General features: G+C 27.7%; 7 protein-coding genes across 10 annotated transcripts; 3 read left to right on the forward strand and 4 right to left on the reverse strand.

The window, feature by feature from the left end:
* Positions 1–143: 143 nt before the first annotated feature.
* Positions 144–4,020, reverse strand: LOC122524281 (cGMP-dependent 3',5'-cyclic phosphodiesterase-like). Of its 3 annotated transcripts, XM_043646434.1 has the most exons (13): positions 3,524–4,017; positions 3,253–3,400; positions 3,059–3,175; positions 2,678–2,934; positions 2,412–2,521; positions 2,187–2,326; positions 1,934–2,120; positions 1,680–1,861; positions 1,429–1,613; positions 1,085–1,349; positions 725–1,012; positions 486–631; positions 144–405 (listed from the first exon to the last, which is right to left on the reverse strand). In XM_043646434.1, exons 2-13 carry the CDS (start codon positions 3,361–3,363, stop codon positions 189–191), a joined length of 2,205 nt encoding a protein of 734 aa, XP_043502369.1. In that variant the 5' UTR covers positions 3,364–3,400; positions 3,524–4,017; the 3' UTR covers positions 144–188. The 3 variants fall into 3 exon arrangements, with proteins under 3 accessions (XP_043502369.1, XP_043502371.1, XP_043502370.1); XM_043646435.1 differs by lacking the exon at positions 144–405 and having other exon boundaries at positions 562–600; positions 3,524–4,020; XM_043646436.1 differs by lacking the exons at positions 3,059–3,175; positions 3,253–3,400; positions 3,524–4,017 and having other exon boundaries at positions 2,412–2,576; positions 2,678–2,758.
* Positions 4,021–4,434: 414 nt separating this feature from the next.
* LOC122524280 (inner centromere protein A) lies at positions 4,435–8,304 on the forward strand. 2 transcript variants are annotated; one of them, XM_043646433.1, is made up of 9 exons: positions 4,435–4,518; positions 4,774–5,233; positions 5,368–6,513; positions 6,604–6,768; positions 6,862–7,055; positions 7,143–7,326; positions 7,405–7,608; positions 7,697–7,820; positions 7,945–8,304. In XM_043646433.1, the coding sequence occupies exons 2-9, from the start codon at positions 4,784–4,786 to the stop codon at positions 8,136–8,138; spliced, it is 2,661 nt and encodes an 886-aa protein (XP_043502368.1). In that variant the 5' UTR covers positions 4,435–4,518; positions 4,774–4,783; the 3' UTR covers positions 8,139–8,304. The 2 variants fall into 2 exon arrangements, with proteins under 2 accessions (XP_043502368.1, XP_043502366.1); XM_043646431.1 differs by having other exon boundaries at positions 4,472–5,233.
* Positions 8,305–8,433: 129 nt separating this feature from the next.
* Positions 8,434–13,096, reverse strand: LOC122524200 (WD repeat-containing protein on Y chromosome). The gene is made up of 19 exons (XM_043646329.1): positions 12,978–13,096; positions 12,805–12,898; positions 12,635–12,739; positions 12,389–12,580; positions 12,124–12,235; positions 11,914–12,050; positions 11,649–11,843; positions 11,375–11,582; positions 11,094–11,299; positions 10,815–11,015; positions 10,490–10,734; positions 10,150–10,407; positions 10,016–10,052; positions 9,933–9,976; positions 9,587–9,849; positions 9,282–9,522; positions 9,043–9,217; positions 8,756–8,953; positions 8,434–8,681 (listed from the first exon to the last, which is right to left on the reverse strand). The coding sequence occupies exons 1-19, from the start codon at positions 13,004–13,006 to the stop codon at positions 8,589–8,591; spliced, it is 3,033 nt and encodes a 1,010-aa protein (XP_043502264.1). The 5' UTR covers positions 13,007–13,096; the 3' UTR covers positions 8,434–8,588.
* Positions 13,097–13,107: 11 nt separating this feature from the next.
* Positions 13,108–15,576, forward strand: LOC122524282 (tetratricopeptide repeat protein 8). The gene is made up of 9 exons (XM_043646437.1): positions 13,108–13,512; positions 13,618–13,810; positions 13,879–14,011; positions 14,092–14,236; positions 14,335–14,583; positions 14,656–14,831; positions 14,893–15,064; positions 15,136–15,342; positions 15,411–15,576. Exons 1-9 carry the CDS (start codon positions 13,414–13,416, stop codon positions 15,525–15,527), a joined length of 1,491 nt encoding a protein of 496 aa, XP_043502372.1. The 5' UTR covers positions 13,108–13,413; the 3' UTR covers positions 15,528–15,576.
* Positions 15,577–15,659: 83 nt separating this feature from the next.
* On the reverse strand, positions 15,660–17,755 carry LOC122524286 (protein YIPF6). The gene is made up of 8 exons (XM_043646445.1): positions 17,471–17,755; positions 17,334–17,381; positions 17,033–17,164; positions 16,865–16,943; positions 16,744–16,786; positions 16,537–16,668; positions 16,300–16,457; positions 15,660–16,217 (listed from the first exon to the last, which is right to left on the reverse strand). The coding sequence occupies exons 2-8, from the start codon at positions 17,361–17,363 to the stop codon at positions 16,102–16,104; spliced, it is 690 nt and encodes a 229-aa protein (XP_043502380.1). The 5' UTR covers positions 17,364–17,381; positions 17,471–17,755; the 3' UTR covers positions 15,660–16,101.
* A 278-nt stretch (positions 17,756–18,033) lies between these two features.
* On the forward strand, positions 18,034–20,406 carry LOC122524201 (proton-coupled folate transporter-like). Its single transcript, XM_043646330.1, has 6 exons — positions 18,034–18,685; positions 18,763–19,023; positions 19,116–19,465; positions 19,534–19,810; positions 19,884–20,069; positions 20,153–20,406. The coding sequence occupies exons 1-6, from the start codon at positions 18,604–18,606 to the stop codon at positions 20,380–20,382; spliced, it is 1,386 nt and encodes a 461-aa protein (XP_043502265.1). The 5' UTR covers positions 18,034–18,603; the 3' UTR covers positions 20,383–20,406.
* Positions 19,115–22,098, reverse strand: LOC122524285 (sepiapterin reductase). The gene is made up of 4 exons (XM_043646444.1): positions 21,864–22,098; positions 21,470–21,783; positions 21,076–21,393; positions 19,115–19,439 (listed from the first exon to the last, which is right to left on the reverse strand). The coding sequence occupies exons 1-3, from the start codon at positions 22,096–22,098 to the stop codon at positions 21,160–21,162; spliced, it is 783 nt and encodes a 260-aa protein (XP_043502379.1). The 3' UTR covers positions 19,115–19,439; positions 21,076–21,159.
* Between the last annotated feature and the right edge of the window lie 6 nt (positions 22,099–22,104).

The following is a 22,104-nucleotide window of genomic DNA, read 5'->3' on the forward strand; positions in this document are numbered from 1 at the left end:
TCAATTTTATTCCAAATTGTAATATTTGGTGTTATCTTTCATTTAAATATTTAAATATGTAAGATATGTATTTAACATTAATTTCATTTTTTTTTTCTTTTTTACAGAACTAATATTAAATATTTTCTAACTATTATATTACTTTATACATATGTGTATGTAAATATTTAAATATGAATATTTTTTTTTTAAGATTTACATGCAACATTTTTATTCTCGTTAGTGTCTCTAAAATAAGTAAGAAATACTTCAGTTTCAAAATTAGGATCCAACAGGACGTTCATACCCTGCATTCCGCTTTCGGCATATTTTTGAAATACCTTTTTCGAGGCTTCCCATAACGTTGTATTATGTTTTAAAATATCAACAAATGATTTAGCCATCGGAAATAACATGGCCAGATTACTAAGAAGAAAGAAACAGTAGTTCTTTTTTTTTTCAAAACATAAGGAACAATTTCTTAGATTCATAAATATTATACTTACGTAAAAACTGGAGCAACTATATCTGTAATAAATTGTACTTGTAGATCCGGTATAAACGCTTTATTTCTATCCATCATTTCTATCGGAGTTTTACCCATACTTCTTTCTAAATCACCTTGAGAAAAAAATTCTTCGTAAATTAATTCCTAATAAAAAAAATTAAAGAGAAAAGAAAACATTTTAAATTGTATTATTTGTTCCCATCGTATCTCACGATTGAAAGATGTAATAATAATTACAGCAGCTTTTTTGGTAATCGTCCAATCCTTAGTTTGATCGCTGAGATCACAGCAGGTCATTAACATACCAGAAAGAAGTTTTTGATTTTTAGGATCTTGATTTTTGTAGCCATTTTTGATCATTTCGCTTTGTTTCTTTATATCACGCAAGTGAGACGCTAAATCGGTTGCTAGTATGTTGTTTTTTAAAAAACCCAAAGCCTCTCTGTATTCTGGACTAGTAAAATGTTCGAATATGTTACAGCCTTCCGTGTTTAAAATGCACATAGTTTGTGCAAAGTGATGTCTCTGTTATATAATTATAAAAGCATGTATATCTACATTTATAAGATAATAATATTGATCATAAGATTGATTTACCTCCATGACAGAACCTTCAGAACTGTAAAGACTTGCCAAAACTGTTTCGGATGTAGTTTGAAAAGCATTATTAGTTCCTCTGTGATCTATGTCGTGACACAGACAGGATACTAAGAATACAAAAGCTTGCAAGTACGTTAAATAATTGTCTTTAATAAGATTCAAATTTCTAATTAATAAATAGGCAAAGTGTGCTACGGAAAACGCGTGCACCCAATTATGATATGGCGCATGTCTGTAAGCTTTTTTAACATAGAGTATAAACCTGCGAATAATAAGAAAAATATTTATATTAATCTTAAGCTCGATTAAGGAATTTATATTCCCTTCTAATTTAATTTTACCTGGCTAGTGTGTTCATTTTGATTTTGAAATATTGAACGAAATTTAAATCGCTAAAAATTTTGATCATATAACAAGACATGTCTTCATAGGGTATATCTCTAGGACTAAAATGAAATTCGCTAAAGTCTGTTATATTATCTTCAATTTTCCAATTAAGCAATTCGAAAACAGCTTCGTCTTCGACCTACAATTTTATATATGTTAGAATTTGCTTAAAAAATAAATGATTCGTCTAGGATTTACAATTTACCTTCATATGATACATCATGACTTCATTGCTCAATTTATTTCTAGCTTGCGCATCCTTCATTTTTTTATATACTATACTATGCATAATCGTAATACCACAATAAATACTAACAGCTGTTGCAATTTCTTCGTCAAAGTCGTCAAAATACAAGCCTCCTATTTTATTACAAAGTTGAGCGACGCCTTTAAACATTTATACATCGTTTAATATTAAATCAATAGTAAAAAAACGATAATAACTGTATTAATATTTACCAACGATTCCATTTTCGTCACGGATAGGAAAACAAAGTATATTTTTAGTCTTAAAACCAGTTGCTTCATCGATGCCTTTATAAAATAATGGATGCACATAAGCATCCTTGATATTTAATAATTGTCCTGTTGTAGCAACGTGACCCGCAATACCTTTATTCACAGATATTCGCATTTCTTTAACAAACTGTAAGAAAATATTTGAAGTATTTTATATAAATCATGTAAAAAAATATAATTAATAATAACTCACTTCTTTTATTGATATCCCATCGAACACATATGCAACTAACTCTTGTTGGTCCTTTTCCAAAAGAAATAAGGAACACCGTTCAGCTTTGGTAAGGTTTCTAACTTCAGTCATGATTTCACGTAATAGATCAGTTAAATCTCCTATCGAATAACATAATTGTGAAATAGTACAAATATATATAGAATCAAATTAAATGTATATTAAATAGAAAAGAATATAATGTACCTAAACGAGTAATAAGTTTTCTAGAAATAGCAAGTATATTTTGACATTGATGTTTTAATCGAGTTTCTTCGTAACATCTTAACGAGTTTAGAACATATCCAAGGCAATATCTATACATAGTAGTAGAATTTACTATCGCTACTACTACTACAAAAATGTGCATCCCTAATTTAATTAATTCTTATTTATAGAAAATAGATTTCTTTTTCTCTCTCTCTCTCTCTCTCTATATATATAAACACAAAAAAAAAAGGAAACTATTTTACCTAAAACATTCCAGAACTATTTTTGTACATGTCTCTATAGCGGTAGTTTTATTTTCACAACCAATTATGCACACAACCAATGCCGTTAACTGTTTTGGACGATGATGATGATGTTGTACAGGAATTAGGAGAAATGGTTTATCGATGTAATGTGTATCTAATAAGCAAATGTGTTGCAACAATTCTTTAGTTAATTCGGAAGAACTAGTCATTATTGCTTTCTGCGAATCGATAACTTTATTTAAGATATTTGATATCTGAAAAGGAATTGTCAATTGAATATACGTGTATAAGGTATTTAAAAAAATATTATTTATATGTATTTAATCTAATTGTTTGTTTTTGTTAATTAACAAACGAAAATAGAATATATTCACTTACAGGTAATCTTAATTCATGATCCAAAATTTTGTTACCTAACACATGAATAACCATTTCTTTTGCTTCATATAAAATAGAAGCAAGGAAACATAATTTTGTACCAGTTTTAGCTTGTATCTAAAAAAGAAAAATTACATTAATTAGTATTTTTAATAATTAACACAATAAATTAATTTGTATTAAACTATACATACGTATGTATTTAATTTTAATTGTATTTCTGTATAAGATAGATCACAACCTAATTCCTCTATTAATGAAAGAATTGTATTAGGGTCAGTTACTTCCAAGTTTAATGAATCCATATTTCTTTTTAAGAAATTTCTATAACAGCATAGTTGTCTTGCAAAAAGAAAATAAATTAAATGACTTTTTAATCACTACCATTTTCACAAATTTGAATTTATATAATTATTAATTAAAAATATATCTTGATTAATTATCATTCTGTATATTTGAAATTACCTTATTTAAATTATTAACAAATAAATACGAGTATGTAGATATCACAAATTGAACTTAATATCAATATTTAATTGTATTAATTAATATATATATATATAGAACAATTTATATAGAAACTATCTTTTACTTGGTTCTAAATAAGTAATACTAATACATCTTTCTTTATTGGAAAATAAAAATTGTAACTTTATGATATGATAAACAAAGATTAAATCTAATCGAAGTTTAAATCTTGTTTTTTTCTTTCGCGCCCCTTTAATATTATATCCCGTTTATACATCCTGTTAATTAGAATATATATTTATCGTCACTTTTATTAACGCGATTTTATTTTGTAACTAAAGTTGTGATTGGTTTATAGATATCTATGTATCTACATATCTATATATCTTATAAAAGTAGTTGCATTGTTAAACTTATTGGTATTCGCTGAATAAAAATTCTTCTGCATTATTATTATTATTATTATTATTAGTCTGAGTGTATTATCAAGATTTTTATGATTTTTATAAATACGATTAAACATGTGACATTTATTTTGATATATATATCATAGATACTATTGCATGAGTAATTTTGTAAGATAAAAAAGATAAAAAAAGAAACAGTTAAATTTTCCATGTTTCTTTAAAGCGCATACACATATTCAATATCGACCAATCGCAATCAAGAATACACTTGCATAAATGTACTTGCAGAATTTACAAATTATCTCGATTAGTTTGACTTTTTGCTGATCAGATGGCGCCAGCGGTTAAAAATTCAAATTAAACGGAAAAGACGTTAAGCAGAAACGTGAGAGAAATAAAAGCCGACATAATATAAGCCCGATTGTACGCGACATGGGCATCATCGGTGATAGTTTATTTAGTTTCATTTTAATTCATATTTATTAAGAATTTATTGTTTTACGTGATTGTTGTACATTAACGAAGTGTAACCTGAATATATAATTCATTTATTTCTAATATAATTAAATAGTTTATAATATTAAGGTATGAATTTAATGTGTTTAAGGTCATTTTCGCGCGCTATTTAAGCTTATCTATAGTTTATGCATTATAAACTTATCGTTTATTATTCTAACACCTAACATAATCGATTGTGAATTATAATCCATGTTTCTTAATATCATTCAATTTGATTTTGTAAAATTTTCTACATTGCTTGTCTTCATTTTCACGTTTGATTTAATGAACGTGCATGTCATTGTATAATATTTATAAACAATGTAATTGATTTGTTGTTAGGTTTTTAAAAATGAACAATTACTCTAAAGATAAGATTAAAGCGATGATCGCAAAAGATGCAGGAGATCTTTTTAATTGTTGCGAAGAAGTTAAAAAGTCTATAAGGGATAACGCAGATGAAATTTTAAATTATCTTCAAGCTTTGGTAGCGCAAATATCACAATCATCGTCAGTCCCTATTATAGTCAAAACTCCTAAATTAGTTACAAGAAAAGGAGTACAACGTATTGAAACAATACCGGAAGATAATATATTAGATACTACGGATAGAGTATTTTCCATTGATAAAGATGATAAACCGAAGAATGAAATTAATTTAGAAGAAACTATTGGTACTAGGAGTAAGAGGCACGCTTCCAAAGCTGCCGCAGATAATATAAGAAAACAACAATCTATGTCACTGAATTCCAAATTACGAAGACCTATCGATAACTCTCAATCCAACAACAATACGAACAAGGTTTCTATAAATTTTATACAAATATTAAATTCTCTCGCTATTAATTTAGCAGATGCTACGAGTAAAATCAATCTTGCTTAAATATTATTCCTAAAGTTTCAATAAGTTAATGAAATATATTTATTATTCTGCAGGTAGTTTCCGAGAATCGAATCAATAAAAGGACTAAATCTTCGAGAAGTTCCGACGAAGATGAGGATAAAAGACCCTTGAAACACACCAAAATCGAAAATGAGAAAACAAATAGTAACGATCATCAGAAAGATATCAATAATGAAGATAACAAGATGCAAATTAGCGCCGAAGAAGACAATGCTGTTAAAGTTAATGATTGTACCTATAATATAGAAAATCGAAGATCGAGTGGAAGAATAATTGCGAGGGATAATCAGAAAGGAAATAATACTAGTAATAATAAAGATAATGTAGTCAATGAAACACCTCCTGCTCGTATTACAGATGATATTGATGAACCATCAATGTATGAAGATGCGTTACCAAAGCATCCTCCAATTATGAATTCAACTATGAAAGTTAGTCCCAATTTATTAGATAAAATAATGAACGTGACAGTAGTTTTAGAACCCTTACCAAGGCAATTACAATTAAACGAGACAGTAACGATTAAAAAAAATTCAGTTAATTTGATTAATAATGAGAATAATAATAAACAACAAAATATCGAACGAAATGATAATATTCCAAACGATAAAAATAAATTAAATTATTGTAATTCGTCCGATACAAAGAGTCAATCTAAGAAAGAACAAAAGGATAAAATTCAACAATTGAAAGAAGCTATGGCAAATAAAGAATTCGACGAATTAATAACGGATGATGAATCTTCACCGGAATTAAAGAAAGTACGAGGAAAGTTAAAATATGCGAAAGTAAATAATGCTAAGAAACAAAATCAAATGATGTTGCAATCTCCTTCAACGAGCGACGAAGAAGTTCTTAATACGCCAGTAAGACTTATTACGAAAGAAAATGCTACTTTAAAGGATATTAAAAGTGCATATAAGTCTAATGCTCTGTTCAGTCCTTATGCCAAGGAATCCGTTAAAAAACGAGTAGAAGCATTTGAACAAGTTTGCATGAGTAGTCCCAAATTAAATGACGTTGATGCGCCTGGTAGAGTAACCAGAACGAAAACACGCGCAATGGCTGCTGCAGAAGCTGATAAAAATGTTGCACAAAAATTAGCACGTAAATCGCTTGCCAAGGCGAAAAAAATTTCTCTTGCTAAACAAGTTAAGGAAGAAGAAGAAATTAAGGAAGTAAGTTTGATTATTTGTTATCTTTCCTTCTTCTTTCTTTTTTTTTTCTCTTATCTTACGATTATGCAAATGATAAAATCTAATTTTCAGAATAAATACAACACAGCAAACAAAATTCAATTATTATTCCAGAACGAGAGAACTAATTCAAAAATAAGGCAGAGAATAACTCCCCTCAGTAAACCTAAAATACAGTTACCGATGTCCGCTAATCGTATTGTACAAACTCCAGTCAACAATTTAATACTTCCAAGCGTAAATTTCAAAATAAATTACTTTCTTTATTACATTCTTGCAAAAGCAAAATTGAAGATAAATTTATTATAAAGTTACGTTCTATATTTTCAGAGTACTAAAGCTTTAACCACATCGCGTACAAATATTTTAACATCAATGGATTCATTTATTCCAATATTAAAAACAACTAACAAACGAAATTCTATAGATAAATTAGAGGAAAAGAAACGAAAACAAGCTAATGATGAAAATGCAAAGAGAAAAAGAGACGAAGCTTTGAGACTGCAGACAGAAGAAAAAAAGAGGTAAAATTTAATTACAAAAAAATGATTTGATTTATTTGACAAATGAAATTTTATTTATCCCCTGTTATGTATATTTGTGTCTCGTAGGAAAAGACAGGAGAAGGAATTGAAAAATAGATTGGCACGAGAAGCTAAAGAGAAACAAGAATTGGAGAAACGTCAAAGGGCGGAACGAGAGAAGGAAGAGAAAGCAAAATTGGCACAACACTTGCAAGAAAAACAACGGGAAGAAATGGAAAAGAAACGGCTCGCACAATTGCAAAGAGCTCAGGTAATTATTCTTTCCATTTATACAAAAAAAAAAAAAAACAAGAAAAATCTTAACTTTTCTTTTTTTCCTCTAATAAAGGAAAAAGAAGAGAAGAGAAAGTTAGAAGAACAATTGAGATTACAACGATTAATCGAACAAGAAGAAGCTGAACGTTTACTTGCCGAGCAAAGACGTAGAGAACAGGAAGCTGAAAAACGAAGAGAAGCTGAAGCGAGAGCTCAACAACAAGCTGCTTTAGAAGCAATGAGATTGAAAACACAAATGCTTCAAGCGCAAACAAAAGTTAGTTTTGTTGTGTATTATTTTTTTTCTTTTTATATTATATATCCTATTTACGATATAATTAATATAATTAATATATACTTTTTAGAATAAACAAATAGCTGCTAATAAAAATCCGGGCCCAGTAAATTACGTTCTTGATAGTGAACCCGATGATGATGACTCAGATGATGAAAGCAAACCAAAACATGTAATTCCTCATTGGGCACAACGTACGTATTTATTGTCTAACGCGTTAATAAGAATCACGTTGGTTACTAACAGTATACTTTGCATTCGAATATATATATATATATATAATAATATATTAATTTTGTATATTTATTTATATTTTAGCAAATGTAAGAAAAACACAATTAGCGATGCAGCGATATATACCGGATATAGCAATTTATAAATTCTTCGATACTCGGAAGTGTACTCCAGATTTAACGGAATTATTTATTGGCATTGATAGAAAAAAATTGAAGCGTACATCTAGTGCAATCTGGAAGACACCGCCGCGTTATTCCATGATGGAGGCTGAGTAATTTGTCTACTTTCAATTGAAAATTGATATTTAATCAGAAAAAAAAGCTCTATTAATATTATTATTAAGCATAACCTGTTTAATAGTATTAAACTGTTCAAGAATTTTTGTACGCTATTGTGTAACATATAAGTCCAACGAACTTTAAATTATCTGATATGCACATACTCACAATGTGTCTTCTTTATTTTTCATCGACGTACGCGTATGTTATAATTTTGTATTAAATTTTTATAAAAATAATGTACTCAGTACTTTGAACGTTTAAACTTTTAATGTTCCTTTATATGAAATTCTTTTTATCGTTTTTTTTCGTGAAATACTCGTATAAAGAACTGGCTCTAGAATGTAATTATTATATCTTTCTTCCTCTTTTTTTTTATTCGTAATATTATTTGCTACGAATAGAATTAATAATAATAATGATCATATATATATATATATAGCCATTTCAATGCAATTCCTTTTTGTCATGCACAATTAAAGATAATTTAGATTCGACATAATTTAAGTCATGTGTCGTTAGATGCGTATACACCGGTATCTATCAATGTTATATAAGAAAAATGATCAAAAGTTTAAATAATATATTACGAAATTTTCTAAATTATAACTTACATGCGTCAAAGAATTATCCAAAATTATCGGTTCGATATAACGTTTTGTTTTGTCAGATACTTTCAAATAATTTCCAAGAATTGGACTTTGCAATTGTATTCCATACAAGATTAATCTACCTTCTTCGGGTATTTCTTTTAAATAATCAGTTTCGTCAACGTCTTTGGCTTCAACCGAGCCTAAACCTCCTTGAAGAACCTGTTTAATATTTTTATAAATTAATATTAATTATATTGTATGTAAATGATATTTTAATATATAGTTATATTTGTATATTAAATTTATACTTTCATGGTAGTAGAACTAGCCGATCTTTTAATATCCACGGGGTATCTAAAGTGTTGGAAATATTTATATGCAGGTATGTTAGGTAAAATTGGCATCCATTCTCTAAATGTTCCCAGAGTTGATATGTAACGACCTCCTAAAGTCCATAAACGTACCGTATGATCTGTACTTCCGCTTAAAAATAATAATACAATCATAGACTATATTATATCATGATCATAATGATATAAATAAATACCTAATGATAATACGTGCGTTAGGAATTATTTGGAGACATGTAATTGGTTTTTTATGGCCACGATGAGACGATAATAAAAGTGGTAATGATTGGTCTCTTACAGCTCGCTTAGCACGACCATTTATTTTATCTCTCCAAAGAAATGGAAATTCTAATCTCAAAAGTGGCATACATAGCTTGGGAGGATTAGGTATCATGTAATTTGCAATATACCAGACTTTTATATAACCGAGACAATGACCTACAAGTACAATATTTTACACGCTGAATAAATATGATTTTTAATATATTATTCGATATTTTACCTGTTATCAAGTAATTATTTTCAGGATCTGTAGCTAAAGAAATAGCGGAGTCTCTTCTTGTATGAATAACTGAGAAACCTGTTAAAAATCCTCCAGCAGGATGATGACTCCAAACTTGTATGATTCCAGATTCAAGTGAGATTAATAATGTACCGATATTAGAATTTATCGGTCTCGAATTTAAATATATAATAGCGCTGACAGTCACTGATCGTGTTTTATTTATCGCTGATTCTTGATGAGAACAAATATCGATGTGATTCCTATAAAAAAAAAAAAAATAGAAGCAGAATTTAATATATTTGAAATATTATATTTTTTGTTTAAAATAATTCTTTATAATTACTTAGATTGATTTTTATTGAAGTATTCTTCGTTTAAACTTTCTTTCTCCAATTTAATTTCTTTTATCGATGAAATTTCTTTCGCATTTTCTTTAAGATTATTTTTATATTTAATAGCATACCTATGTAAATTTTATGATTGTTTCAATGTATATTCCTTTTTAATCGAACACATAATATTCTTATAACTCTTATTTACTTTTTGATTAAAATTCTTACCTTCCAGTTGGGTTACTCACTTGATATCTTCTGTATGGTTGACCTGTTTCAAGTTGCCAAAAAATGATTTCACCATTATATGAAACAGTGGTTAAAACTTGTGGATATCGTACAGCTGAGAAAAGTATATCGTCTGTGTGTATCAACTCCCAGCTTTTTTTATACGTGTCAAGTTCAGAAATTGTAAATTCTGTAACACGTCGATTCCATCCGGTACATAAAACACGATTCTCCACCCAACTTAAACTTGTTATTTCGCTATAACAAATGTACATAATTTTATACAAAATGAAAGTAACATAATAAATGTATTGATCATTTAATATAAAATTAATTTTACCATTGATCTTCTATTGCCATATTTCGTAAGCATGTTCCTGTATTAAAATTCCAAATTTTCAATGATCCATTTCTAGCACCAGTTATCAATAAATGTTCAGAATCATCAAACGTAGCAGCAGTAATTTCGATGTTAACATATTGTCCGTATAATAAAATACTATGAGCATGGGTTACTAAATACAAACGACGACCACGCCAAGGGTCCCATACTATAATACACGAATCTAATCCTGTAGAAACAATCTAAATTTAAAATGATATAGCAATATAATTCATAAGAATAATACAATACTTGCATATTATTAAATAAAAAAGTTACATACTACTTTATATAAATGATTATAAAGTACAGAGCTAACAGGCTTTGTATGAGTAATTCCATCTGATGTTTCCTGATTGATTACTTGTTCGCAAACAACTATGGCAATTACCATACCACCTATTATCATCTTATGCGTTAAATCATTATAAATTACAGAGACTTTGATGTTCTCGCTTAGTTCATTTTGTAAGCCATTGTATGTCTAGAAAATAATAATAATATTGAGATACACAAAATGATTGTTAATATTAAATTTTATAGATAAAAAATGATATACTACCTGTATACAAGTCTGAGTAGGAACATGCCAAACTTTAATGCATCTATCTTGTGATAAAGAATAAATACGTTGGCTTACATTCTGTATGATTATAGCACAGATAGTTGCTTTATGTCCTTGAAAAGTATTGCTCGCTTTTTTCGGTACAAAAGGATTCCAAATACGGATTATACAATCATGACCACCTGTTACAAGCATTTGATTTTCTGGACAAAATAATTTATAGTAATAAGTAGATATTAAATATAATTAATAAAATAATTAGAGATATAAGAGATTACCTTCGCAGAAATTAAAACAAGATATTCCCCTTTCGAGGGAAAATTTATATTGTATTCTTATCCTCGTTGGATCACTAAATAATAATGAACATTCGGAACATCTGCTGCTAGACATGAAAGCTCGAAGACTTCCATAATAAGCTACTTGATTTACCCAATTATTATGTACATGTTTTATTTCAATAACTTTTAGATCAGGTAACTCACCCTGTAATGAAATATTTTAAAACAAATATCGAAGAAATTGTTAAGAAATTAATTAACTATTTTTTACTCTGGTAATTGCTTCGTAACGAATGAACAATGTATTATATTCAGGCTGTTGCTTGAAAGGTCCTTTTTCTATAGAAGAAAAAGTCATGATTATAATAGATCCACTTTTATCTCCCAAAATAATGTAAGAATCTTCATTTACTCTTGAACTGAAGTAATATGACATACACACAACGACGTGATCCAAACTTGATATCTACAAATATATTTTACAGATTAATATAATATAAAGAGAAATTTTGTATAATACAAAATTTAATATTGACCATAACACGTAGTTCAAATTTCTTTGCGACGACGTCGTAAAACCTTAAATCACGTTCGGTAGAGCTCACACAAACTATTTGCACGTCTGGCATTAATATCATATCGGTTATTATAGTTTGTTGTATCTTCAAAAATGCTATAAAAATATATAATATGTGTGCGTATACAAGTAAAAGAATTTAATGCAATTAATAAAAAATATTACTAACGATTAGTAGATTGTACACTGCGTTCGTATTTAAAATCTAATGACCAATAATTAATTACTCCGTCTCTGCTAACAGTCAGATAGCAGCCTCTTTGAAAACTTCTACTTCGATCCTATCATTACATAATATTCTTTATCAAAAAAAATATTTCTTATAATTTATTTATAAGAAAGTACAAAATATAAGTTAAGAACAATAATCGGTTTGCACATGTGTTTGGCTATGCGTCTCACTTACATTATTTTAATACATAACATGCACTCACTGGAAGTAATTCAGGATAGAAAGCAATTCTACAAATCGGAGTACGATGTCGTGTCCTTAATATTTCAGGAGAACCTGTAAGCGGAAGCTCTAACATTTGATGTTGTATCGATACATCTACCTTTTGAAATTCCATTATTAAATAAGAAATAAATTGGTTCCATGTTACGTATCCATCATTTGTTAAATTTATCTACAAGTGAATATTATAAATTATTTTGAACGATGTATACAAATAATTAGTTACCCTTCTAAACAAGATATCAAAATCTTCAGAAGTCAATTTTATATTTAAGATAGATACAAAAGCATTTTTTAACTGAGATATGTCCATTTCTTCGTTTTTTGTTATCTACAAATATTATGTTAATATAATAATGATTTTTCTAATAAATACAATGTATTTGAACTACCTACTAAAAATTGCTTGTATAAACGCGTCAATGATTCTTTCGTACATTGTTCTCCAATACTTTTTTTATTAAAAAACTTCTCAAACTCATTTTTTATGCTAGAAAAATAAAAAGAATTTAAAATATAAATCTCTAAATTAAATCGATGAGATTTAATTAATATAAAGTTATATTAACTTGACGTCGTCATAATTTACACATGCCATTATTGTTGTATAATAATTGTCTACAAAACATTTATACTTTTTAACAATTCTTACAATAATTTATTATTTTAAAAATATAAACTTTGTAGAATTTGAATTATAAAAAATCAATCATGCAAGTTATATTTGTTATAAATATTGTAATAAAAACTTTGAAGTTTGTAATGATATGTAACTAAATTCGGATTACATGAATATTTATAAAAAATAGATAGTAATTTTATATCGAATTGTAAGAAATGTTAAAGTGGGTCATAAAGAAACTAATCAATAATAAGTATACACCTGCTGCAGGTATAGACAGTAGTGTAGAATCTGTTAGTATAACAGGTATATCAAATATATTGCAAGTATAAATAGAATATTATTGAAATAATTTCGTTTTTTCTTAATCTATATTCAATACCATGGATTTATTTATCGCTTTGAGTTTGTTCAGTCGACAAAAATATGAAGCTTGTGCAACTATATGTACAGAGTTATTAAAAAAAAATCCACTAGATCAGGTATGAATATATTTTATATATATATCCTATGTTTTATTATTAATTAAATATCTATGAGTTTCTTCTAATCTTATAACTTTGATATATGTTCATTTATACTTTCAGGCGGTGTGGGTTTTAAAAATGCGTGCTTTAACATTGCAAGTATACGTCGATGACATAGAAAGTGAAGAAGAAGGAATTGCGGAAGGTTTGTTAGATAATTATACAGTAACTTCAATGCCTAGACCAGGAACGTCTTTAAAAAATCCTGGAACTGCTCAAAACGAACACGGAATCCGTCCTAAAACTCAATCAGGTATAATATCACAGAAGCAATTAATTTCAAATATTTACAGTAATCAAAATATTATTTCTTTTTTAAAGGTAGACCAGTTACTGGAGTCGTGAGACCTGCAACACAATCAGCAGTATCGCAAACAATGGAACAAGCATTGAGAATACCAAGAACGGCAGCTACAGCAAGACCTATTACTTCTATTTCTGGACGAAGTGTTAGGTTTGTTATTTTTTAAATATTATTAATTAACGCTTACTTTAATAAGAAGTAATATATCTTGTATGTGTGTGTGTGTGTAGACTTGGAACTGCATCTATGTTAACTGAACCTGGAGGACCTTTTATACAATTATCGCGTTTAAATATAACAAAATATGCGAATCAATCTTGCGTTGCTAAACCTTTATTTGAATACATTTATTATCACGAGCATGATGCCAGATATGTAAGTACTGATATGTATGTTTTTGTATACAAAGAATATTTTCAATTTTCATATAACTGTAAAAAATTATATAAACTAAAATAAAGTTCTCTTTTCAGGCTCTTGATTTAGCAGTACAAGCAACACAAGCTTGTCAATACAAAGATTGGTGGTGGAAGGTTCAATTAGGAAAGTGTTACTATTCATTAGGTTTAGTGAGAGATGCAGAACAACAATTTAGATCAGCTTTACGTGATTGTAAAACTATTGAAACGTTTGTAAGATTGATTAGAGTATATATTAGATTAGATCAACCATTGGCTGCTTTGGATACATGTAAAGGTGGTCTTGAATATTTTCCAAATGATGTACGTTGCATTAAAAATTATTTTATAAAATATATAAGAGAACATTTGTGATTGTTAGACTGTATACTTCAGGTTACTATACTCGTTGAGATGGGACGGATTTTCGAAGGCTTAAATAATACGTCAATGTCGATGAAATATTATAAAATGATCGCTCAGGAAGATGCTTCTCATACAGAAGCTATTGCAAGCATTGGAATGCATCATTTTTATAATGATCAACCGGAACTGGCTTTACGCTTTTACAGGTAATTAATTATCATTTATTTGTTGGTCTTTATATTTTCTTAAAGATGTATTATCTTGTAGACGACTACTACAAATGGGTGTGTATAATGCTGAATTATTTAATAATCTTGGATTGTGTTGTTTTTACGCGCAACAATACGATCATACAATTTCGTGTTTCGAAAGAGCATTGAATCTTGCCAATGATGAAAACAAAGCTGATGTTTGGTACAATATTTCTCATATCGCAATCGTAAGACAATTAATATGATTTGAATTTTACAATAGTTTTGTATAAAATTTAATTGATTCATATGGATATAGAGTTTAGGTGATTTAGAGATGGCAGAAGAATGTTTGAAACTTGCTATTGCAGTTGATAATAGACATGCATTAGCATATAATAATCTCGGAGTAATACAAATGAAAAATGGTAATGTTACAACAGCGAGGACTTATTTTCATGCGGCAGCCACTATCGCAAATTACATACATGAACCACATTTTAATAGTGCACATTTGGCATACAAGGTATTGAAATAATACTTCAATATAAATACAATACATTGTTCAAAATCTTATCACGTTATTAATTACAGTTAGGAGATTTTCAAACAAGCTACATTGCGATACAAAAATCATTAAATGTATATCCAGGACACTACGAGAGTATAGATCTTCTTAAAAAATTGGAACAATATTTTTGTTATATGTAAGATATACTGGGAATTTTATATTGAAAAATAATGTCCATCTAAAAATGTGTTTTATAAATGTTAAGAAAAACAGTGAAAAAGATTTTTATATTTTTAAAAATATTAAATAAAACTTGCATATATATATATATATAACTTTTACAATAATATTAACAAATATTTATTTACAAAATAGTAACCATGATCATGTTTATCAGATATTATTAACTTTGTACATTTTATTTTAATGGAATAGTATAATAAGGAAAATTAAAACTTAATATATGTCTTTAATTGCTTGCAAGATTATATTAGATAGATTATTATAAATATTTATTATCTTTTTTGTTTTTTCTTTATGTATATATATAAATACTTTAATCGATATACAAAACGACGGTTCAGCAACTAATACTTCATAGTACATACATGCTTTGTAATAGATTAAAAAAAAGCAGATAATATCAATCATAAATGATAAAGCATCTCTATGCATATCATTTTGAATTACAATCACATGTCTAATAATACTAAGACGAATTAGTTACATGTACAGTCTTTTATATAAAATATCATTAGTAGCTATCATTTGATTTTATGTCGTATGCGATATTACTAACCATGAGATAACAAAATAAAATAAAAAGATAGGATAAACAGCCAAAGGTTTCCTTCCAACCGGCTGACTGTCTCCGAGGAATGCCATTGATGCTAAGGTAAAATAATAAATGATAATAACCGATAAATCTTATCTAATTATACACTTCTTATTCTTATTTCTTAATATACTAACCATACGTTGCCCATATAAACCCGATCATAGTAATAATAAATCTGAGCGTGAACAGTAAAGTACTCTGTTCCACCAATAATATAATTCTGCATAAAATTAATGCAATTGTAGTTGGCAATAAACAATATCCTAAGACGCAGACACTTTGGAAAAATGATCTAAAATGCGAAGAATATAATTGATGGATGTTGTAGTTGTGAATCGAATGATAAAAAATTCAAGAGCAACAACACTTACATGTTACCACCTAAAAGTTTAGAGTTCAACGTGACAACCATTGATCCAATCCATACTATAACAAATACCTCTGCGAATTCAGGCCCACCATCATTGGAATTATTACTTGTATCGGATGATCCTTGTAATACCCTATTAATGAATACAATCTTTCTGTTAAAAAGTTTTATATATGATATATGACACGCGTAAACTAATAGATCTTACATTGCCATAAATGTGCATAACATTAAAGGTCCCCAGAGATCCCCTAAAAATGAATGGTATTATCAAACGTTAAACAATTTTATGACATATCGTTAACACTTTAAATAAATGACATACATACATTCTTTTAATAAACTTTTCTTCTCCCTGGGATATAAAACATGATAGAATTTCTTTCCTACGGCTTTAACATCTCTAAGCTGTATTAAACAAAAAATTATTGTTGTTCGATGAAAAAAATATTAAATATACCGTAATCAAAAGGATATATAAATGATTAATGAATTACAATTGTATCCCTTATCGGTTCATCTAACGTGTTGAATTCAGGTTCACCAAAATTAGATTTTTGTTTTGGTCCTACTGTCATTTCTCCTTCGACATTTTGAGGATCCACTGCGTACATAGCATCATCGTACATCTGTTGAACATTTGATTAAATTATTAGAAATAATTTTTACTTAATATTATGAAAAAACAATACAACGAACACGTGATTATTTTTAAAAGAATAAAGCATGCAATAACACATCTGACAAATAAATGGTATCTGTCAAAGTAAATCAAATATTAGAACACATCAAACTCACATCAAGTTTAGTATCACCCATAGTCGCCATATTTTTAAATCGTTAAATCTACAAATAATAAAATTAGTAATTAAATAAAATCAAAGAAGAGTTTCACATAACCATAAGTTAAATTATAATTATTCTTGTTTACACACTTTAATGTTTTTACACTTTAATACGTGTACATATTACACGCACACTATTCTTTATGCGGCAACTTCGTACGACTAACACTTTGTCATATAAAAACTATAACGATAATTATATTTATTTTACACGTCAAACTATCTTTTAATATTAATTAATTAATGTTAATTCATCGCCAAAGTTCTTTCAAACACGAATTTTTTATCACATTTTATAAATGTAATTAAAATAATATAAAATATTACCACCAATCGCGTAACGCGATAGTAATGATTAGGAATAAGATGTCTCTAGGTTAGAAAACTCGAATGAATCGATCGAGTTTAAATCACTTGCGTACTGTTAGGCGGGAAAATTTAAAATTCGATATTTTTAAAAATTTATCATTGCTTATTTTTATTTTTTGTTTTACACAAATGCTCGACTGTTTTATCTACCGTTTATCATACTTTAGATTGCATTCGTAAAAAATGACGTATACGCTTAATTAAACAGTTATATAATGAATATATAACTTAAAATATCTTTGTTTTATCTATGTATAAATCCTAACCATACACAAGGTATCAAAAATTACTTATCGCGTGCCTACATTATATATATATTAATAATTTATAAATAAACAGTATCGTTAAACAAAGACTGTAAACGTGATTTAATTTATAAATATGTAATTCGTGTTTGAATACTAGACAAAGCTAGTAGAAATTAATAACGAGTTATTTTGACGTTTTATATTAACGCCCTTGATCATTTAAAATTAAACAGCTGATTGAGTAGTGAAAGTTGTTTCTATTCTGTCAAAAATAAATATCAACATTTAAATCGTGACAGTTATTTTTTTTTAATAATAACGACTTCCTCTTATAGAATAGCCTGTGGCATTAGATTATGGCAAGTTGACGTACATACAATCAGATTGAAATGAAACAAAGAACAATTATGTATATTCAATTTTCTGTTAAATAACGACGTAAGATAGTGATTAACAGATATAATAAGTATTGCCAAGTCATGCGAGTAAAACATATCTCAACGTTATTAACAAAAGTCTCTTATATTTGTTTTTAATATGATTTTATAAAAGGAAGTGTAACTATAATAAAAAAAACATAATTATTTAAAATTCAAAGAGAAAAAAATGGCAATAGTTACAGGATGGAGACGTTATGTTACTGTGCAACCTCCAGCAATGATGATATTATGCGCCATATCTATGATAGGTAATTAAACAATATAATATTTGTATTTTCTTCTTTTTCTTTTTTGAAACATATTATTGTTTTGTCTTCGCATTTAGGTGCTATTTTAACAGAGTTGCTAATGTATCGAACATGTACAATCGTATTGAATATTAACAAGACTGAATGTATGTTATTAAAAAATAATGGAAGTAGCAGTGAAGCACTTAGAATAAACAAATTGGTACAATCAGAAATATATAAATATAACATATGTAGATCAGTTATTGAGAATCTTTTTCCTACTATTATATCCTTTTTTGTTGGACCATGGAGTGATACTTACGGAAGGAAACCTCTTATTATAACAAGTCTTTTTGGTAATGGAATGAAATTATTGTCGATAGAATTACTTGTTTCGACTTGTCTACATAAATGAAAAAAAAAAATCGAATGTCTTATATTGTTATAGGGTATACATTATGGTTTACTACTCTTTCATTGATGAGCAAGTGGCAAATAAATCCTTGGTATTTCTTGATAGCCTATATACCTATCGCATGTTTCGGTGGATTATGTTTTGTTTTGATAGCTTCTTTTAGTTATATTACTGATATTACTTCAGAAGATGATAGGACGTGGCACTTAGCTTGTTTCGATATATACCTTTTCTTTGGAGTTTTAGTCGGTATTTATACTGGTCCTTTGATGTGTAAATATTTTGGGTACGCTTTTGTATTTGGTATTGCAGCTGTATTTTCACTCTTAGCTAATTTATTTATAATATTTCTTGTACCTGAAACAATACAACGTTCTTCATCGGTAAGTCATTCAAATATCATAAATTATATTAAATGAAACATATTTTAATAAATTTGTATGTATTTTAGATGAGTTTATGTTCTTTGTTTGATAAGAAACATGTCGTCAATCTGTTGAATGTTTGTAAAAGTAGAAGCGGATTTGATCGTTGTCTCGTTTGGTGCTGCTCAATTTATCTTCTTTTACTTATTACGACCATGGAAGGTGATGTGACTATTATATATTTATTTACTAATGCAAGACTTGGTTGGAATGCAAGTCAATATTCTTATTATATGGTGACCAATATTATATTAAGTGGAATTGGGAGTGTAATTGGAATCAAAATTTTCTGTTCTCTGCTAGGTATTTGAAAACAAAAAGAAAATTAATTAAATGAAAATATTTTCTATATAAATTACTTATTTATGAATTGTAGGTTTCTCAGAGCTCAATGTAGTTATTTTTGCTACATTTTCATCTTTATTCGGTGCTTTAATTAAATCCTTTACATGGCTACCTTGGCACATGTATTTGTCTATAACAGTATCGATGTTTGGTGGTAGTCTTTGCGGATCATTAATTCGTTCTGTTGTATCTAAATTAGTTCCATCTACCGATACAGGTAACATAAAATACTATATATTTTAATTGTTTTATATATATCTCTTTAAATAATTAATTTTATTTATGAATTACTTGATATAGGTAAAATTTTTTCATTAATCACAAGCATTCAAATGATTACGCCAATATTTGCGTGTATCTTATATTTAACAATTTATACAGATTATTTACCTCCAATATATCCTTCTCCTGTATGGTTAATATCGTGTGCTTTTTTTATTTTAATGATATTATTATCAATTTTTATAAAAATTCGTATTTCGAGTGCTTGTGGTCAACAATATATAGAAATCTCGCAAGAAAGCGAATAAAGGTATGTTACAATTTTTACCTAATCACCAAATTTAGAATATTTATATTTTTAAAGATGCTATTAAAGGTGCTATTATAGAATAATATAACTAATAGATTTATTATATTTTGTTTTTGTATATAATTTTAATAATTTACACATATGTATATATATATATATATACATACATGTATATTTTTTATAAATTGTTAAATTTTATTTAAAAAAATTTAATATAGTTATTGACGTAAGAAATTGATTTAAATTTTAAATTGCAACATAAGAATATACAATGATGACTTTGATTTTTAATATATTTTTATTATAATTGTAATATTTAATATTATATATATATATTAATATAACGTGATACGCGCGAACAATTTATATTATAAATAACAAGTACAAGATCAGATAAAAGTCGCTTTTTTTTTAAAATGACTAAAAAAATTATTAACTTTTGCATTTTTATATATTAATTTTTCTACATTTGTTCATATAAATTATTCATAATACGCGATACTCAATTACTGATTTACATATGATGGAACAAAATCAAAATTTGTACAGCTGTAACTATATATTGTTGCATGAACAAATTATTTACATGAACAAAATTTCTATAGAAAACAACTTTTATCTTAATCTGTATATTAAGCTGTAAAATTTCTTATTAAAAAGATATTATTTTAAAATGATATTCTTTATTTACTTATTTATTTATTTATTATCCATAATATACCCATTTTTTTATTTCTCCATGTGATATATGAGAGTATCAATTATTATTTGCTCCTTAAAGTTTTTCATCAAAATAATCGACATGGTCACCAGATTTATATTGATGATCTTTCAATACTTCTATAAGACGAGTAACCGTTTCTTCCGTTGTTAAAATTTTATTCCTAGTCAAAGAGTTTCGAAATTTTTCGTTAGCAAGATTTTTACTAAAATCATCTAACATATCAGTTTTAACAGGACCGGGTGAGTAATTTAACACGTCTACTTCAGGATATTCTAACGCAAAAACCTATATAAAGTAATCATATTAGAAAGTTAACAACACGATAACAATGCTATCTTTATGTAACATAATTAACTTATACCTTGAAAAACATCTCTTTTGCTGCTTTTACAGTACAATAATATCCAGTTGATGCAAACGGTACTTGAGCAAGTAAAGAAGTGATATTAATAATTAGTTTTTTAGTATCTGTTTTTTTATCAAATATCTCCATCATTAATCCATTTAGTATAATAGGTATGAACATATTAAGATCATAATACTTCCTCCATTCGTTTATATCCATCATATCGTTGGTAAATTTTGAAACATCACCACATGTTCCAACATTATGCACAAGAATAACTCTATCGAATTCTTTAGGATCAGTTCCTTTCAAAGATGATATTATGACTTCTAAAAGTACAAAGAAATATGTAAAATATCATTCATACTTTTTTAGATATTTTAATTCGCGTGCTGCTTAATACGCTTACTTTTTAAATCATCTTTTGTTGCCGTTCCCAAATTGACACTAGCATAATCGACAATTAAATTTGAAGGTAATTGTGCAGCTGTTTCCTTTAAAGCATTTAGATTGCTCGCTAACAAAAGTACGTATGATCCTTCTTGCAGTAATGGACCAAACGATATTGCAATTTGTTTACCGATCCCTCGACTAGCACCAGTAATTAAAAAAAAAGCTTTTCCCGATAATGCTGGAATAGACATTTTTGT

This window comes from Polistes fuscatus, unplaced genomic scaffold (genome assembly GCF_010416935.1).
Source record: "Polistes fuscatus isolate 324 unplaced genomic scaffold, CU_Pfus_HIC Scaffold7, whole genome shotgun sequence".
Taxonomy (NCBI): domain Eukaryota; kingdom Metazoa; phylum Arthropoda; class Insecta; order Hymenoptera; family Vespidae; genus Polistes; species Polistes fuscatus.

Excerpts from the sequence above, each read along its gene's own strand:
- LOC122524280 (XM_043646433.1), top strand. The coding sequence starts at position 4,784 with ATGAACAATTACTCTAAAGATAAGATTAAAGCGATGATCGCAAAAGAT. Across the intron at positions 7,327-7,404 it reads CACAATTGCAAAGAGCTCAG|GAAAAAGAAGAGAAGAGAAA; the intron begins GTAATTATTCTT and ends CCTCTAATAAAG. Across the intron at positions 7,821-7,944 it reads AATTCCTCATTGGGCACAAC|CAAATGTAAGAAAAACACAA; the intron begins GTACGTATTTAT and ends TTTATATTTTAG.
- LOC122524281 (XM_043646434.1), bottom strand. The coding sequence starts at position 3,363 with ATGGATTCATTAAACTTGGAAGTAACTGACCCTAATACAATTCTTTCA. Across the intron at positions 3,176-3,252 it reads AATTAAAATTAAATACATAC|ATACAAGCTAAAACTGGTAC; the intron begins GTATGTATAGTT and ends TTTCTTTTTTAG. Across the intron at positions 632-724 it reads CGATTACCAAAAAAGCTGCT|GAATTAATTTACGAAGAATT; the intron begins GTAATTATTATT and ends TTTTTTTATTAG.
- LOC122524282 (XM_043646437.1), top strand. The coding sequence starts at position 13,414 with ATGGATTTATTTATCGCTTTGAGTTTGTTCAGTCGACAAAAATATGAA. Across the intron at positions 13,811-13,878 it reads CCGTCCTAAAACTCAATCAG|GTAGACCAGTTACTGGAGTC; the intron begins GTATAATATCAC and ends TCTTTTTTAAAG. Across the intron at positions 15,065-15,135 it reads ATATTTCTCATATCGCAATC|AGTTTAGGTGATTTAGAGAT; the intron begins GTAAGACAATTA and ends ATATGGATATAG.
- LOC122524200 (XM_043646329.1), bottom strand. The coding sequence starts at position 13,006 with ATGGCATGTGTAAATTATGACGACGTCAA. Across the intron at positions 9,523-9,586 it reads AAATAATTACTTGATAACAG|GTCATTGTCTCGGTTATATA; the intron begins GTAAAATATCGA and ends TTGTACTTGTAG. Across the intron at positions 8,682-8,755 it reads TGGATAATTCTTTGACGCAT|ATACCGGTGTATACGCATCT; the intron begins GTAAGTTATAAT and ends TAACATTGATAG.
- LOC122524201 (XM_043646330.1), top strand. The coding sequence starts at position 18,604 with ATGGCAATAGTTACAGGATGGAGACGTTATGTTACTGTGCAACCTCCA. Across the intron at positions 18,686-18,762 it reads ATGCGCCATATCTATGATAG|GTGCTATTTTAACAGAGTTG; the intron begins GTAATTAAACAA and ends CTTCGCATTTAG. Across the intron at positions 19,466-19,533 it reads CAATACAACGTTCTTCATCG|ATGAGTTTATGTTCTTTGTT; the intron begins GTAAGTCATTCA and ends TATGTATTTTAG.
- LOC122524286 (XM_043646445.1), bottom strand. The coding sequence starts at position 17,363 with ATGGCGACTATGGGTGATACTAAACTTGAT. Across the intron at positions 16,458-16,536 it reads AAACTTTTAGGTGGTAACAT|ATCATTTTTCCAAAGTGTCT; the intron begins GTAAGTGTTGTT and ends TTCGCATTTTAG. Across the intron at positions 16,218-16,299 it reads GTTTATATGGGCAACGTATG|CATCAATGGCATTCCTCGGA; the intron begins GTTAGTATATTA and ends ATTTTACCTTAG.
- LOC122524285 (XM_043646444.1), bottom strand. The coding sequence starts at position 22,098 with ATGTCTATTCCAGCATTATCGGGAAAAGCTTTTTTTTTAATTACTGGT. Across the intron at positions 21,784-21,863 it reads AACAAAAGATGATTTAAAAA|AAGTCATAATATCATCTTTG; the intron begins GTAAGCGTATTA and ends TTGTACTTTTAG. Across the intron at positions 21,394-21,469 it reads CAAAAGAGATGTTTTTCAAG|GTTTTTGCGTTAGAATATCC; the intron begins GTATAAGTTAAT and ends TACTTTATATAG.